At 41.4% G+C, this 17433-nt stretch overlaps 1 protein-coding gene across 2 annotated transcripts; it reads right to left on the bottom strand.

Moving 5' to 3' along the window:
- Positions 1-32: 32 nt before the first annotated feature.
- Positions 33-16711, bottom strand: prpf39 (PRP39 pre-mRNA processing factor 39 homolog (yeast)). Of its 2 annotated transcripts, none has more exons than XM_061704205.1 (13): positions 16582-16711; positions 15032-15421; positions 13828-14081; positions 13499-13743; positions 12388-12555; positions 11594-11774; positions 11061-11168; positions 9452-9616; positions 8856-8982; positions 6878-7146; positions 1921-2105; positions 1304-1499; positions 33-752 (listed from the first exon to the last, which is right to left on the bottom strand). In XM_061704205.1, the coding sequence occupies exons 1-13, from the start codon at positions 16592-16594 to the stop codon at positions 663-665; spliced, it is 2391 nt and encodes a 796-aa protein (XP_061560189.1). In that variant the 5' UTR covers positions 16595-16711; the 3' UTR covers positions 33-662. The 2 variants fall into 2 exon arrangements, with proteins under 2 accessions (XP_061560189.1, XP_061560190.1); XM_061704206.1 differs by having other exon boundaries at positions 15032-15418.
- Positions 16712-17433: the final 722 nt, after the last annotated feature.

The following is a 17433-nucleotide window of genomic DNA, read 5'->3' as shown; positions in this document are numbered from 1 at the left end:
ATGACAAGGGTTATAAATGGAGCAGGGAAAAATTAGGATAATCTGTTTATTATGAAATCAAGTCAAGACAAAAGATAAAACAGGGACTCTTCATTTGGGGTTTATTGAAACAAAAATTCTTTAAATTTAGAGACCCACAGGGGGAATGAAAAACAAAGCCTTCCCATCTAGAGCACAGGGGTGGGTGGGGGTGCAAGTAAGCCGGTCTTTACAAACAACATGCATCATGACGCTGGCGTCAGGGAGGAATCCTCGTATCTCCAAAACCATCACTTTTCATGAAACCAAAAAAAAAAAAACATTTGTTGAGCCATAAACATTGCATTGTCAAAGAGAGCATGCCATTTTCAACACTTAATATTGGTCAATAACTTGTAAAAAATGACAGACCAACGTGGGAACTTCCCTATAGTATCAATTTGTTTTTAAAAAAAAAAAAAAAAAAAAAAGACTGACCAAATTTGGACATGAGAGGTTTCAGCCTGACGCCATCAATGTGTATACTTTTATATCGCCAAACAGGAGCTACAAAGTATTTGAAATAATTAGCTCGATTCAAACTATCCAAAACACAAAATTTGGAACAGTGGCGCTCGTTGTCTTTTAATTTGAAAAGCTAAGACACATTCTCCAATGAGAGACTGAGATCACGGTTGCGTCCATCATGTCGGAGGAGGAGGGTAGTACTGGTTATACTGGGCGTATTGGTTGTACTGGCCCCACGAGTTTTGGCTCCAGGCGCCATACTGTTGCTGAAAAGGAGAAGATGGAAAAAGTTTAAATACAAGGTAGACCAGTGTTTCCCAACCTTTAAACCGAGGCACATATGAGAAAGATCTCCCAGCACAACACTCCAAAAAACTGTCACACATAGATACTGAGATAATGATGAGCTAGTCTCAATTTACTCACATTTTTGTATTAAAAAGTCCACTATCTTAATGCAAATCACCATTGACCATCTTGAACAGTATCACAGGCGTATATCTATCATCTGCAAAAAAATGACTATTACTGCAGCTTAATGAGCAGTTGTGACCGTCGTCTGCGTGAATACACGTATATTATTTATCCTAAACATTCTATTTATTACTGTATCTTCTTATAAAGTACAGTACTGCAGCGTGCTAATTTTCTCATTAAAAATATATCAAAATTTTTTTGAATTGGGAAGGGATTTGAGATGCGAGCTAGTCACAGAATTAATTAAATTCGTACACTGCAAAAATGAAAATGGATAATTTTTTCCACAATACACTTGATCTGTCACAGCACAGCGGTCAAAACAACTGTAAAAACTCACCTGGTACCAGTTGTTGTAATTGTACGCGCTGTTTGCTTGCATGTCCGTCCCGGCAGCGGCCCCCATTGAGCCGTCGTCCATGCGCAGCCGCTTGGCATCGGGTTCCTGAGAGCTGTCGTAGCCGTTCTCCGCCTTACTCTTTGATGCATCAACTTCCTTCTGCAGGTTCTGTAGTTCTTCGTAAGCAGCTACCAGCCTAAAAACACACAAGGCTTGATTTAAACTGCAGGTCCAAGTGCCTACATCCAATTATATACCCATTAACATTTCAAGTCAGCACGGTGAACGACTGATTAGCACATCTGCCTCACAGTTCTGAGGACCGGGTTTCAAATGCCGGCCCCGCCTGTGTGGAGTTTGCATGTTCTCCCCGTGCCAGCGTGGGTTTTCTCCAGGTAATCCAGTTTCCTCCCACATCCCAAAAACATCCATGGTCCGTTAATTGACGACTAAATTGCCTGTTGGTGTGAATGTGAGTGTGAATGGTGGTTTATGTGTGCCATGTGAGTGGCTAGCAACCCGTTCAGGGTGTACTCTGCCTCTCACCTGACTTTTAAATACACCGTGTAAAGCGAGCCTAAGATACAGTAACTTTAGGACATTTGCTACAAACTCACGCATGGATGTCGCTGCCAAAGTCCTCGAGGAATTCCACTTTGCGTTGGGCGAAGAGGAGGCGCGACTCCGTGTCCATGTGGCTCTTCAGGGCCCGGTCGAAGCAGGCCATGATCTCGGCCTGGTTCTGAGTCACGTCGCCGCTGTACTCCAGCTCCAGCAGGTTGAGGTAAAGCCTCGGACTCGTCTTAAGAGGGAAAAGCAGCAGTAAGACCATTTTGGATTCAGACGTGGACTATGTTCGATGGTGAGCAAGAACTTTACTACTGTATTTCCACATTTAGTGGCTGGGGAAGTTTATTTACTGAAGTGCAGTGAGTACCAGGCATCAATAAGGGCTAAGGCTGGGCTGGTTTTGTTCTTTAATCTAATCTTAAATCAAAAAACTAGGATTTAATAATTTGTTACTGACATTTAAACATGCAACTGCATTGTTTTTCTAGCAGTCATAGGGTTGAGTGATTAATCCAAATTTAATCGGGATTTAAATTTTGGCTTCTCAAGATCATGAAAACGCAATCGTAGAAAAATGTGCCGCAGCACCGGTTGTGTATGCAAGTTCCTGCGTTGTAAACGCACACCATGTTGCTTGTAGTAAGCGTGTGATTCATGTTCTTCTGCCCTCCATGAGTTTACTTTAAGGTGTTTATTGACAACCCAGTTGGAGTTTAATGTAAAACTAAAAACAACAAAAATAATTACATTACCCACATTGAATATTTAAATACAAGACATTGTTTTAGAAATCGCCAGCTTATGCTAGTCAATGGAAAATCCTATTGAAGGGCTAACTTTAGCATTAGATCACAAGGTAAATCCCTCCGATTTACCTTCAAATAAATATTTGCACACAAAGGCCTTTGTAACACAGACAATATAACAAAACTAAAAGGTATATATTCTTTCTACTCTGGAAAAACGAGTTCAATAAAGTTGTATTTCCAACTTTCTTGTCTTTTTTTAAGACTTCTGTAATACGGAGCTCCATGCATGCATCGGACACTACCCCCAACAAACCACGGCATGTACAGCGGATACAGTCATGGATTTGAATAACAAATGCTTTCTCCCCCGACTATCTGACATGTCATCAGACTAAAATGTTCCTGTTTTAGGTTAACTGGGATCAGGAACATTATTTCTATTTGCTAATGCCAGAATATTGACAGGATTTTTTTTAAACAAATACTCTCAATAGACAATACAGTCGATCCAGGCGTGCCAATATTTTTTAGCAATGGATGTATTCCTTTTTATTCGTTCTTTTGATATACAATTACTCTACCTGTTACCAATTTATTTTCTGGTTCTATTAAGTTATACATAATGTTTATTAATCGTAATTTCATTGTCACTCTAAATAATGTTGATCATTACGTTTCCGTAATCGCCCAGCCCTAAGTCTTACCACATACAGTCAGGCACCAATTGTGTAAGTTCTCCCACTTAAAAAGATGAGAGGCCTGTAATTTTCACCATAGTATACCTCACCTATGAGAGACAAAATGATAAGTATTACATTAGAATAGATTTTCTATGGGGTTGAGAACTGGAGACCGGCTAGGCCACTCCAGGACCTTGAAATGCTGCTTACGAAGCCACTCCCTTCGTTGCGGGTGGTGTGTTTGGGATCATTGTCATGCTGAAAGACCCAGACACGTTTAATCTTCAATGTCCTTGCTGATGGAAGGAGGTTTTCACTCAAAACTCAAAATCCCCCCCCCCCATGCTTCACAGTTGGTATGCTGTTCTTTGGATGCAATTCAGCATTCTTTCTCCTCCAAACACAACAAGTTGAGTTTTTACCAATGGATGGAAGTTCTATTTTGGTTTCATCTGACATTCTCCCAATCCTCTTCTGGATCATCCAAATGCTCTCTAGAAAACTTCAGATGGGCCTGGACATGTACTGGCTTAAGCAGAGGGACATGTCTGGCACTGCATGATTTGAGCCCCTGGCTGCGTAGTGTTTTCCTGATGGTAGTCTTTTTTACTTTGGTACCAGCGCTCTGCAAGTCATTCACTAGGTCCCCCCCGTGAGGTTCTGGGATTTCTGCTCACCGTTCAAGTGATAATTTTAACCCCACGGAGTGAGATCTTGCGTGGCGCCCCAGAACGAGGGAGATTATCAGTGGTCTTGTATCCATTTGCTAATAATTGCTCCCACAGTTTAGTTATTTCACACAAAGCAGCTTACCTATTGCAGATTCAGTCTTCCCAGCCTGGTGCAGGTCTACAATTTTGTTTCTTGTATCCTTTTGACAGCTCTTTGGTATTGGACATAGTGGAGTTTGAAGTGTGACTGTTTGAGGTTGTGGATAAGTGTCTCTTATACTGATGAGTTAAAACAGGTGCCATTAATACAGGTAACGAGTGGAGGACAGAGGAGCCTCTTAAAGAAGTTACAGGTCTGTGAGAGCCAGAAATGTTGCTTGTTTGTAGGTGACCAATTACTTATTTTCCACCATAATTTGCTGATAAATTCTTTAAAAAGTGGATTTTTTTCCTCATTCTGTCTTTCATAGGTAAGTTCTACCTATGATGAAAATTACAGGCCTCTCTCATCTTTTTAAGTGGGAGAACTTAATACATTTTTGCCCCACTGTATTTCACTTAAATGCAGCCTGTAACACAAGGCATTCATGTTCTAAAAAACAAAAAAATTGTCAGGACAACTGAAGTGATACATTATGTCACACCACTGCTTATTTCTCAGGAGGAGGAGGTTATTTTCTTTTTTAATATAAAAGAGAAGCTTCTCTGCAGTATTTGGCTATATAATGCTTGGTTATCGCCACACATACCGCTTAGAACGTCTTTGTTTCATCATACCAGACTCTTATTTGGCATTATTTGTGCGTGTGTGGGCTTTCATGTGTCTGGCACTAAGGAGAGACTTCCGTCGGGCCACTCTGCCATAAACCCCTGACTGGGAGGGCTGTAGTGATGTTTGACTTTGTAGCACTTTCTTCCATCTCCCACTGCCTCTCTGGACTTCAGCCACAGTGATCTTCGGGTTCTTCTTTACCACTCTCAGCAAAGCTCTTCTCCCCTGATTGCTCCGTTTAGCCGACCAGTCAGCTGCAGGAAGAGTCCAGGTCATCCCAAATTTCTTCCCTTTAAGGATTATAGAAGCTACTGTGCTCTTCGGAACCTTAAGTGCAGCAGAAATTCTTTGGTAACCTTGGCCAGATCTGTGCTTTGCCACAATACTTTGAGCTCTCTGGCAGTTCCTTCAACCTCAAGATTCTCATTCGCTTTTGACATGCACTACATGCTGTTAAGTTCTTATATAGGCAGGTAGGTGTGTGCCTTTCCAAGTCAATATAATTAAACACAGCTGGACTCCAGAGAAGGTGTAGAACCATCTCAGGGACCAGCCAAAGAAAACAAATGGACAGCACCTGAGTTAAATATAGTTATTGCCATGTGATTTTTCAGTTTTTCATTTTAATAAAACTTGAAAAATTCCTACAATTATTATTATTTTTTTAATATTGTCAATATGGAGTGCTTTGTGTACATTCTATGGTGGAAACAAATACTCTCATGAGTGTGAGGCGCACATATTTGATTCAACGAGTGGGAAAATGTTAAAAATGTACAATTGTAGTTTGCAAACCGTGTTAAACACAACAAAGAAGATAGCATCAACATCAGAAAAGATAAATGAAATGCCAAAAGTGCATTTAAGACTGAGCAGAAAGGTGAAGACCAAATTGCTCGCATCTACCACAGACCAGGGACTGCAATTGACTTGTTACGACGCTGGCATATTTGAGTTTGTACAACACTGTAGTGATCATGTGTGTCTTTCAACCACAGTGAGTATACTATTGATTTCTAAGTTTGAATTGTACTCATGTGTCTCGCCTTTTTCCGTGAACATTTTTGGCTCCTCGCCAATTTGACTGACAGCTGCGGCTCATTTCTTTGATGTCCGTTATGCATCTAATGCCTTGCGCAGCTTTGGTCAATAATGTGGTTACATTTCGTCTTGTCTGGAGCCTGTGGAGAAGCGGCGCACTTGTTTACATGTGTGAGTACTCTAGGTACACCAAGTTTTCTATAAACTTGGCCATTCATGTTCCATGGCTCTACGAGACACCTGCAGCCGTAGTCGGCCAAATATTAAGATCGTTTCACGTCGTTCCAGGCTACGCATTACTATTAAAGTATTGGTTCATGTTATGCCATTGTGTAGTTCATATACATTTGTGCTTCCTCTCGAGGTGTCTTCATTTGAGTTTAGACAGCTTGTCTATAAGCTCAACGCACCGCCACGAACCTCTTCTGTATTATGTCACATGCTAAAATGCTAGCTGCTCAAGTGAAGATGCACAACACAAGCACTGTTAAGGCCTTTTATAATTAATGTCTTGGTGTTGTGTTTTTTTTTGGGTACTTATAAGAAATGCTAAGTTTAAACTGAAATGTATATGTCTTTAGTTTGTTTGAAATTGACTCACTGAAAATGTTATGAGACAAGAAAATACAGTTTGCTGCTCAATGGGGGAAAAAAACAGTTGATTATCAAAAAAAGAAAACCCATCGGTCGCTAATAAGTGAAATGACTTTTTTCTTGAGTATTCATAATGGCCGTTTAACCAAGCAGAAATTAAAAAAAAAGAAATTGAGCTGAATTTAATTTAAATAAATAAATAAAATTAATTACAAAAAAAATTCTAAATTATCCCAAACACTCGATTACTCTATACATTTCTTGGTGGAATATTCAAATACTAAAATATGTGATAGCTGCAGCCTTAGTACATTCATAAGTAAAAAAATGGTCAAATGATTTTAGCAAATGACTGCAACATGACAGAGTGAATGTCTTAAATACTTTTTGTATTCACTGTACATATACGTCCCTGGGTCCCTTGAAAGGTGCTACGTAACGTAACATGAGTCCAAGATATTAATATTATTTGAGGTGTGGCTTTCACAAGTTGTTACCTGGTCTCTCTCGATGGCGTCCAGCAGTACTTTCCTGGCCTTGCTCAGACTCTTCTGCACTTTGACGAACTGCCGCGCCAGCTTAACAGCGTAGAAGGACGTCTCAGTGGTGGTCTTGGATGACTCCACCGCTTCTTTCAGCAGCGCCTCCGCCTCGTCCAGGTTGCCGCGCCGACGCTCCAGGCTAACCCGCCGCAGACGAACCATAGCCAAGCAGGGCACCACCACCTCCAGGTTCTTCAGGATGCTGCAGGCCTCTTCCACATTGCCTGTGGAGGAGTGAAAGCGGAGAAGAGAAAGAGCAGGCAAAACTGTGAGTTGACCTTTTAAGTACTGCAACATATCACAAGTCAAAAGCATGTGAAATATGAAATTCGAGCACATTTCCTATGAAAAATAACCTAAATTTTCCCATGAAAATAACGCAAATCAGTGATTTTCAACCAGCAGGTATTGTGGCAAATTATCAAAATTCCTGCAAACATAGCCTATCATCGATGGCTAGATACATACTGTATGTTTGTAGCGACTGTAACCTGATGTCGGTATGACTGATCTAATTCATGTTAAATTCCCAGAGTAACACCCCAAACGGAACATTTTCATTGTAAATATTTATTAAAATATATTGTTTGCCTCTTACTTTTTTGTTCATTGTAAGATGAAATTTTTGCTGGAGATTCAATCTTTTTATTTTGCCTTAAAACTAAGACCAAATAGCCTTTACTTTTGTAGTTGTAGTTTAAAGTTTAATGGGTTATATATACAGGAAGTCCTCGAGTTACGATGCACTCGACCTACGACGTTTCGACTTTACGACGCCCGTGCCTCGTCCACCATTTTGTCCCAGCACCATAGTGTTTCTGCTTAGCGAGTGCATAGTGCTTGTTTGTGCGCCGGGAGTATCTTTGCCTTTTTCGTCCTCCTTTTTTCACACTCTCAGCAGTAATGGTAAGTATAGCATCTTATTTTTTTATTTTAATGTATTTTAGTTTCTTTATAACAAAGTGTTAACCTTTCCTGCTACGGTCACCGGGAGACGCAGGGGTTAACTCCCTTCTCTCGTTGCACAGCTGAGCTGGGTGGCAGCAACAATACAAGCACGAAGCACTGATTTGCTGCTTTAGTGGCTTTATTAGCTCTTCTGCACATTCGACGTCAACGGGTCCTCCGCTAATCGCTACTCTTCCCCGGTCGCCATCACTACACTTGCCACTGTAGACACTCGCACCAGCGCGCACTCCTTCCTCCTTCGCAGTCCCGTCTCACTCACACATCGACGCACACGCCCACACACACTGAGCTTACTGTCACAATCACGTGGGACAATACCCGTAACAGAAGTATTTCGCCGTAAATTTTGACTTTAACGGTGAAAACCGACTTACGCGTAAAATCGTGTTACGTCGCCAGCGTAGGAATGGAACACGTTCGTAAATCGAGGACTTCCTGTACATGGACCACTGCAAGTTGACAGTGCATTATTTATTTGTCTGCAATGCCAATTGACACTTAAGTGCACTTAAGCAGTGATTCTCAAAGTGTGGTACTCCTACCACTAGTGGTACGTGAGCTCCCTCTAGTGGTACACGAAATATTCACTGCCTAAGTACAGTTTAGTTGTATTTAACTTTTTAGTACATTTGCAATTAATCCTTAAGAACTTTTTTTTTGTTTTGACTTAATTAGGTAAAAATGTAATTTGACTTAAGTGTAATACATTTCAATAAAATAATTCAGTATAGTTTAGAGCTGTGCAATATGGACAAAAAAGTATGTGCCGATACAGATAAGTTTACATCCCAATAATGATATATAGCCTATATTTCAGTGCAGTGTTTCTATATTTGGCGAACTGTATAGTAATGTTGTCATTATGGTGGTAGTTGGAGAGCCAGGTATTGGTATGGGTGGTATTTTGTGTACCAGTGTGAGAACCACCGTACTAAATGGTTTCATTTACTCTTGTGCTACTCACTCTGTTGCTCCTCGAAGGCAGCCCACAGCAGGTGGATGGCGGGCTTCCTGGGGAGGTGGACGGTGCACGCTTTCCTGTAGACGTGCCGGACCCCGTCGGTGCTGTAGCACTCCAGGTATTTGGCGTACTTTTTAAGCGTGAAAATAAGAGAAAGTGGGAAGGAGAGCGAGCAGAGGACAGGAAAGCGGAGAGAGAAAGAAAGGCAAAAAACAGAAACGAAACGTTTACATTTCCCGCTTCTCGGACCCCGGTGAATTTCGTCATTGACAAGATCGTTCTTAGAATTTTTCTGTGTAAACCCATCAGCACCTTCATGGAACCAATTAGATAAGATTCTGTAAGGTAGTGGGAGACGAAGAAGATGCAGTTGGCAAATGCTGCAGTCAAATCTTGTGTGGCAAGCTGGCCATCCCCTAATACAACAGATACAGTCACATATCAACGTTACACGCAAAGAGTGCAGGACGTTTTGTCGTTTTTGTTGGTTTTTTTTCCGTTTTACTCCATGTGATTGTCATCGATGATGGGGGGGGGGGGAAGTGCAGGGAAGCGGCGATAGGAGAAGTGGAGCAGAGGGAAAGAAAACGCCTTGATACCTTGATCCAGAACTCTTCATAGAGAGCACAAGCGATGAGGCAGCGTTCAAAGAGAACAACCACGCGCTCTGGGGTGCCGTTCTCCATCTCAAAGTCCAGGTACTCCCGCCAGTTGTTCAGCTGAGTCTTCTCCAGGGCTTTAACGTGGAAGTACGGCCTCTTGATCTAAAATTGTAAGTGTTGCATATTAGAAATACATTTTGTAAATGCTCATGAGTTGCTACCAGACTGAAATGCTGAGTAATTTATTAACGTAAATAAAATGTTGGTGAAACTGACAAAGGTTTCACTTAATTGACAGAGGTGAACCATTTGTGAATTGTCGCCATGAATTCAGGAATAGAAAATGTGGTTATTTTCCAAGATGTGTAATAAGCTGAACATTTTGAAATTGGAATTAAATTTGTCATGAAATCAGAATCATCTTTATTTGCCAAGTATGCCCAAAAAACACATAAGGTAAATGTAAAATCTCTTGAATTGGGAATTGTATTGTGAAAATATGTGAATTTGGGGAACGTTAGAAACAGTTCTGTTGTACTCTGAACAGTAAAGTTGTAATGGTTTGAAGTGGTCGAGAAAATCTGTAAGGCGGTAAACAAGTTAAATGTCTGCATTAATTTGAAAACGTTGACATGAAAAAGGTGAAATAATGACATTGAGAACGTTGGAAAAATAGATGTCCTGAATGAGGTGAACATTTTTAAGTTGGAATGGTTTGAATCAGTGAAACAATGTGGAAGGAGGTCAACATGTAAAATGTCTGCATTAATGTGAGAACGCTGACATAGAAAAGGTGAAATTAAACATTTGGGAATTTTAGAAATGTGGACAATTCGTTCCCAAGATGAAGGAGCTGAACAGTTTGAAGTTGGAATGGGAACTAGACTAGAAAGAAAAGTGTCAAACGGACTCAAACTCTGGACAACACCCGTCCATATAGCCAGGACAGTGAGAAAGTTAAGAGTAAGCATGTCATTAATAGTGTTTATTAAAGTTATTTATTTGCAATAAAGTAATTCAATTACAGTTAGTTAGCACCTAGTATTTCTGTTAGTTGTAATGTTGTTTTGACCTAAACTTATGTCAGTGCCCCCTATAGGTCATTGGTGTTTTAACTTTTGTCTAAAATGCTAGAAAATAATTTGAGCTGGGATGGGCTGCAGCACGCCCGCAACCCTTGTGAGGATAAGCTGTACAGAAAATGGATGGATACAGTACACAAGTATATACAATAAATGAACAAGTCATGTAAATAGACAGATTGCTCCATCTTGTGATTGGATCGGTTATCGTTGTTTTTTATTTTACTTGCTGATCGGTCCCAAACATCCTGATCGTATAAAGCCTAATGGGAACAATAAGGAACTTTTTTGCCAAAACATCTTATTTACTTGATTTTTTTTCTTGTGGAAAATGTGGAATTGTGGAAAAATCTGTAAATTTCATAAATGTGACAAATACAAGCTGGAACGTCCAGAATTTTGTGAATATTTGAAAGTTTGAATGATTTGAAACAGTTGAGAAAGTTGGAAGTGGAAGGAATTGTGGTGCAGAAACTTGTCTGAATTCAGCATTCAAACAATTGAAGCTGTGTTGACAGTCGTACCCCTTCCTCAAAAGCCCAGCGCTTGCTGACTTCGTGCTCGTTGTGGTTGAAAACTTCCTGTCGAGCCTCGATCACTTTGTGGCGCATGTTCTCGATCTCTGTCACTCTCTATGTGAAAACACAGAAAAAACAAACTCTGTTGGAAGGCTTGACAACAATCACCTGTTCCACTTGATGTAATAGCTGCCGGTGGCGGTCCCGCAGCCATAGATTTACATCACCAGAGACAAGAGGACTGCAGAGGGGGGGCGTATATATGCACCCTGCATATCAACCTCTAGGTGGAGGTGCTGCGGGTCAATGGGCCTCGGTTGTTCCTTTTAGTTTAAGGGCGAGTGTCCCTGACAGGATGCCAGCGTGAAGCCCCCCTTGGCTGTCTTTGGCTTTGCTGCCGACATAAAGACAACTCTTCAAACTCTTCTCTTAATCCATGTCATGGTGGACAAAAGGCAACCGCCATCTAACTCCAGAATTTCTTTTTTTGTTGTGCTTTAAAAATTCTTCCCTTGAGAGATTGCAGACCGGACTCTTACCTTGGCTGGGTCGGCGAAATCCTCCGTGCCAGGTGGCAAGTCCTCCTGGGGGGCGGATGCTTCTCCGTCTTCACCCACCATGGAGGCCAGGTTGGCTTTAGAGAGCTCTAGCCTCAGCTGGACAAACTCCTCTTCAGACAGGAAGTGTTTGGGGTTGTTGTTCTGCACGTGATCTTTAAACCTGCATGTGTAAATTTTTACCTTTAATGACTGCCATTGACAGCTGTTGAATTCAAATATTAATGTTAACATGGAGGACTGGCAGTGAATGAGCTATAGTCTCGAGAAAAAAGAAAAAAATATATTAAAATTAAGGCTGCGTAATTAATCGAATTTATTCATTGATTTGAGTTTGTGTGTCAAGGGGGATTTTTTTGCAGCTTCCTTGGTTCAAAGCGCATCCCTGCCGATGTGCACTGCTTACCCTTAAACAGACAGGACCTAGTTTACAATAGCAGTCGATGTCGTGTGTAGCCAATTTAGCATTTTACGACTGTTCTAACAACTATTTTTTTCCAAAAAAAGGGACAAGCGACTAATTTCCATTAAGAATCAGATACCATGGGCTGAATTATTTTCACATTGTCTTCTTCTGTATGACAAGAAACAAGCACAGTGGAATGCAGCGGGCAGAACATTGCCATAAACATGGTGCCCATGTCATTGTCATTTGCTTTTTCTATAAGCAAAAGGGTGGAATTGAAAATTAAACTTTAGAAAATAAATTTTAAAAATTGTGGAGTTTTTATTTCAGGGTGATATCGCTCAACTGTTTTCTATTACTTTGGCCTTACTTTTGTAAGTGCTGAGAGTAGAGCTGCGTCGGGATGCCCAGGATGCGGTCGTAGATGGCGGTGACATTTGCAAGCTTTCCCTGCTCTGTCTCCCAGGTGATGAAGGATTCCCAAAGGCGGTCCGAGCGGAAGTCTGTACCGGCCGCGAGCACTGCATGTTCATATGCCCTGGGAAGGAAACAAAGACAAAATTGACTTGGGGGGGATTTGCACTCTGCATAAAAGGGCTAGAGAAATTTTTTTAGTACAGAGGGGTCCTTGTTTTACGGCAGCATTCTGCTCCTATGGCAAAGTATCAGCCCCAATTTGTACACGTCTGAATACATCGTTATCCTTCACGAGCCTAATTAAGCCAACAAAGTATTTAACCTACTCACGATTTTGTGTGTAGAACATCACTAAAATTATTCACGGAAAAACCCACCTCTTGGTACCTGTCTGTGGAATTGTTTTCTCTTTTTGTAATGCCCTAAGATGACGTCCAACGCCCTGCTCCTTTTAAGGTGCCATGTTAGTGGAGGCGGGGCTAGTGTTGGCCAGCAAACCACAGCGTGGAAATGCAGGTGAGGCTCCATGTGGGGTTCAGAGCAGGGTAGTAAAATTTCAAGATGACGCAGAGAAAGTTATGGATTGCCATTAGGAGTGGAAGTTAACAGCCTATTTATTGCCTGGTATTATAATAGCTAGCTGCTCAAAGAAAGGCACAGTAACTGCCCAATTATAGATATTTGTTTGTAATATACGCATCACTTAATCAAAAATTTAATACCATTGCCAAGAGGAACGTAGTACAACATTTTTATGGGCTGCAAAGTTGTGACATACGCACTAGCGCCCTTGCACATTTGGTGTATTTTTGTCAAAATCAAATAATCTGTAAGGCATCTATTTTTAATGGTAATGACGTCAGTGAGATGTGTTTGAAATTATATTTAAGTGCTTGGATGGTACATATATAAATATACATATATACATGAATATAGTATTCAGGTAAATACGAATAACGTGTGAAAAACATTTGAAGGCCAGACGTTCATTGCACGTCGTTCGGTGCGACCGTGGTAAACTGAGGACCCCCTGTAAAGTGGATTTGTGGGGCCTCGCTACTCACGCTCGAATGCGTCCCTCAGTCTCCGGGTCGTTCGTGTCAGAGTTCTCCTTGATGTAGGTCATGTAGTGCAGCCAAAGGTCCACGCTGAGCGGGATGGCCTGCAAGCCTCGCCGGTACACCTCCTCCGCCACGTGTATGTAGCCGTGCTTTTTCTCTATGTCCGCGTACTTCTTCCAGTAGCCGTAGCAGTAGGGATAGCGCAGGAGGAAAATGTCAAACGACTTCCTCACCGCTTCGAGAATATTCTGAAGGAAGAAGAGAGTTTCATTCATTGTGTCATTTTGTAGATGCCTGCATTGTCACCGATGTGGCGTCTGTATTGTATTTACCTCTTGCTCCACATATTGCAGCAGGTATACCCAGGCGTTGAAGTCTTCCGGACTGTCTTCGCATCCTTTCAAGAGCTTTTCAAACTCGCTCGGGAGCTCTGGCTCTGTAGGAACGATGGCTTCTTGAACGACGGCTTCTTGAGCGGCTGCTTCCTGGGCGGCTGCTTCCTGGGCGGCGGCCTCTTGAGCTGCGTCTTTGGGGGCATCTTCGAGCTCCATGACATCCTCAACCGCTTGTGACGCCTCAGTGCCATCTGTGGGGAAAACCAAGAAGAGGCCATAATGCAGTGATTCCAAACCCCAGTGTGCCACGGCAAATTACCAAATTTTAATTAACTGTTTTGAAAAATATGTATCACTACAAATAATCAGTGTTTTCCTGCATATACAATGTTTAATTTAGATATGGCCACCTCCACCTAAGCGATGCTTTTTTATGGCAGGGTTGGGAGGGACATTTTGAGAACTAGAAAATGTTAAAACAAAATACATACACAATATGGTTACATATATGTATGTACATATTTTATATGTATTTTTTACATTTACTTACTACATATCTAAATGTATATGTAGTATATAAATATTACATAGAAAAAAGGGTTTGAGGCAGTAGGTAATGACACATACGCAACTGTGCAAACTATCATAATGGTACCCACCACTGCCTCAATTTGAGCCAGAAAAAAAACCTTGTAATGTTCACCAGAGGCTACATTCAACTGCATATATTGTACCTTTAAGAATTTAAAATAGCATGCTCTTTGATGACGCTACACTAAGGGATCAATCAACAAACAGCAGTTTTCTTTGTTTTCCTGAAAACTAATGGTTTTGGAGATACTACCCAACGCCAGCGATATGAAACGTAGTGACAGGAAGAACAATTCATTGCTCTTCCACGACATGGTAGAAAGTACACTTCAGTGTATCCACCTGTTACCATGCATAAAACAGAATAGATTTGTGCTGAGCTGAACATGCCCAGATTTCACACCGATTAAGTAAATTTTTGAGGAAACTGAGTAGGGATAATTTCAGTTTAATGACCATACTTTTGGTGACATTTGTTTGGTGGTGTGCTGTGAGCTTTTTGTAATGCAAAATACATGCCTTGGCTCAATAAAGGTTAGTAAACACTGCATAAAAGTACCACTATGCAAACATCTGCCCCTTTGTTTGACAGGGCATTTTTTAATTTTACCTTGATTGGTCACATCCTGGTTAAGCGGCTGAGCAGCCATGGGGTCGGCTTTGAGTTCTGGCGGCTGTTCTGGGGGCTGAGGTGGAAGCGGCGGCGGTGGCGGCGGCTGCTCATTCGGATACAGTGGAGCATTGGCCATCTGAAACTGTTCCACGCCTTTCTCAAATGAGCCCACCTCCGGAGGAGGAGGAGGAGGCGGTGGCAATGGCGGGTTGGGGTGGTCTCCTGCCCCGGATACAGAATCCATGCTCGGCTCTGGGGCGGCTGGCTCCATGGTCCAGTCAGCGGTTTGGTTTAGAGCAGGAGGGTGCGCTTCCCCATTACTCGCCATGGCATGGGGCTCTGATTCCAGCATTCCAGTCATGGGGTCTTCTGGGACGTGAAGACCTGCTGGAATGAATCAGTACAAGTTCAGTTTAACTATTGACTAAAAATTACTATGAAAAAACATTGTTGTACAGGGTGTCCCTAAAGTCTGGGCAATTGAGAGCAGTGTGGAATCGTGTCGAGTCTTGCAACCTTTGCTAACGAAAAAAAATATACTTTAGCTGTTATATGATAACATCCCAGTTCTATACATACAGACCTGAGGTCCGGCATAGACAATAGGTTATAATACGAAGCAAATAAAAATATAACAAGCAGGTACCATAAAATATTTAGGACTGTTGTACCAATGCCACCAGATCTGGAACTGGTATTGTGGGCTGCAGCACTTAAGTCAGTTTGACAAGTATCAGATGGTTTCATTGTTAGTCATCTACCCAGTAGGAAAACAATGAAATAAAAAAATAGCATTACATTTACACCAGCATATTAAGTGTTAACTCATACGCTCACAAACGTTTCACTGGCATTACCAGCCCATCTCGTTCTACGGAGTATTGTAATATTGTCAGAGCATTATTACGGCCTATTTTAATTTTGTGTCGCACAGTTTCACTATTTGAACATATAAGGAATTGAACAACACTCTAGAAATATAGCTAACAATGTTGAAAAATGTTAGCTAGGCGTTAGGGACACCGTGTAGATTGGGGGGAGCCTATTTGACTTCATAATCGCCGACATGGAGACAAATTAATTTTCATTCCATATTTTAAAGATAGGTACGTATTATATCAGTTAGTTTTGATACTACTTTTCCGTGCAAACAACCCCGCCAGTAGACATGAAAAGTTCAACTCCAGGTTGGGCCTTTGGCTAGCGTCTATCTCCTGCAAACAAATGCCGCAGCTAACGTGAACAAAAGCTAGTTTCATATCGGCGTTTTTTTGCCAAAACAAACACACTACACTTTTAGGTCGTATAATGCAAACAAACAATGCTACCTTTAATAGCGATCGGGCCACTTAAATAGCCGCGTTGACCTTCTCGCGTCTACGAACCGAAAAGGTTAGATGCGCCATTTGCCTCCTCCTTCAGGAAATAGACGAACCCCACGGCTTCCCCCAATTAGCTAGCCCGCGCTGGGTAGCACGGCAGTTTATGCTATTTTTAATGGTACTTGAGACCAACTACGTGGATAAAAACGCGGTTTAGAGTCTTACCAGGAGCTTCCATGAACTCTGTTATCAAACTTGAAGCGGATTTCTCGGTCACTTTATCTATACTACGACAGCGAGGCGAGGTTCCTTTTCAAACTGGAAAAACGAGGAGACCAATGCGCATGCTCAGTCAACAAGGCCTCCGCTCAGAACACTCCAGAAACGTCTGATGTATGTTTTATGCACTTTCGACACATTTACTGTAACATGTTCTATAAATATGATGATGACATTATATACTTGTGATTTTCGAGTTATGCTGTACAGTATACTATGGAGCATATATATCGTATTTAACACGTGGTTATTTATCTATATGGTCAGTTTGTCTGTGACGAAACACCTCTATCCAACAAACCTCTACGACACGAACGTGCGCAATCGCTTTGAATGAAAAGTGCAAGTTTAAAAAAAAGAAATAAAGAATAGGCAGCGTGCCTCATGTCCAACTAAAATGTGCTTTTAATTGACTCCGTGTATGAACTAATGTGAGAAATTCGTGTTGTAAACGTGACATTTTAATACGCCACGAAAAACGCCTCAAATGGCGCCCCTGCACGTCTTATCCTGTTATGTTCAGGGTCGCTGGGAGTTTACGGGATATACAAGCGCCGCTTGATGTTATAGTAATTACAATCTGAAATACTATAACACCAAGCAGTGCTTGTAAATTGTAAATTACAAATGTATCATGTATCAGTTTTAACTTAGTATTTAGTACATATTTTCGCCCCCCACCCCACCACCTAATCCTTCAACTTGAACATAATCAAATTCTAATGCCTCATGCCTTGCACCTTATGGCTATAGAAACTATAATGAAAACAATTAAGCTTATTGATTAACTGTCAAACT

Source organism: Phycodurus eques, chromosome 18 (assembly GCF_024500275.1).
Source record: "Phycodurus eques isolate BA_2022a chromosome 18, UOR_Pequ_1.1, whole genome shotgun sequence".
Lineage (NCBI taxonomy): Eukaryota > Metazoa > Chordata > Actinopteri > Syngnathiformes > Syngnathidae > Phycodurus > Phycodurus eques.
Note: the sequence above shows the minus strand (reverse complement) of the source record. Positions and strands in the feature narration are given on the sequence as shown.

Coding starts and splice junctions, on each gene's coding strand:
- prpf39 (XM_061704205.1), bottom strand. Junction 9,617..11,060: donor GCTGGGCTTTTGAGGAAGGG/GTACGACTGTCA, acceptor TTACAATTTTAG/ATCAAGAGGCCGTACTTCCA. Junction 753..1,303: donor ATTACAACAACTGGTACCAG/GTGAGTTTTTAC, acceptor TCTCCTTTTCAG/CAACAGTATGGCGCCTGGAG.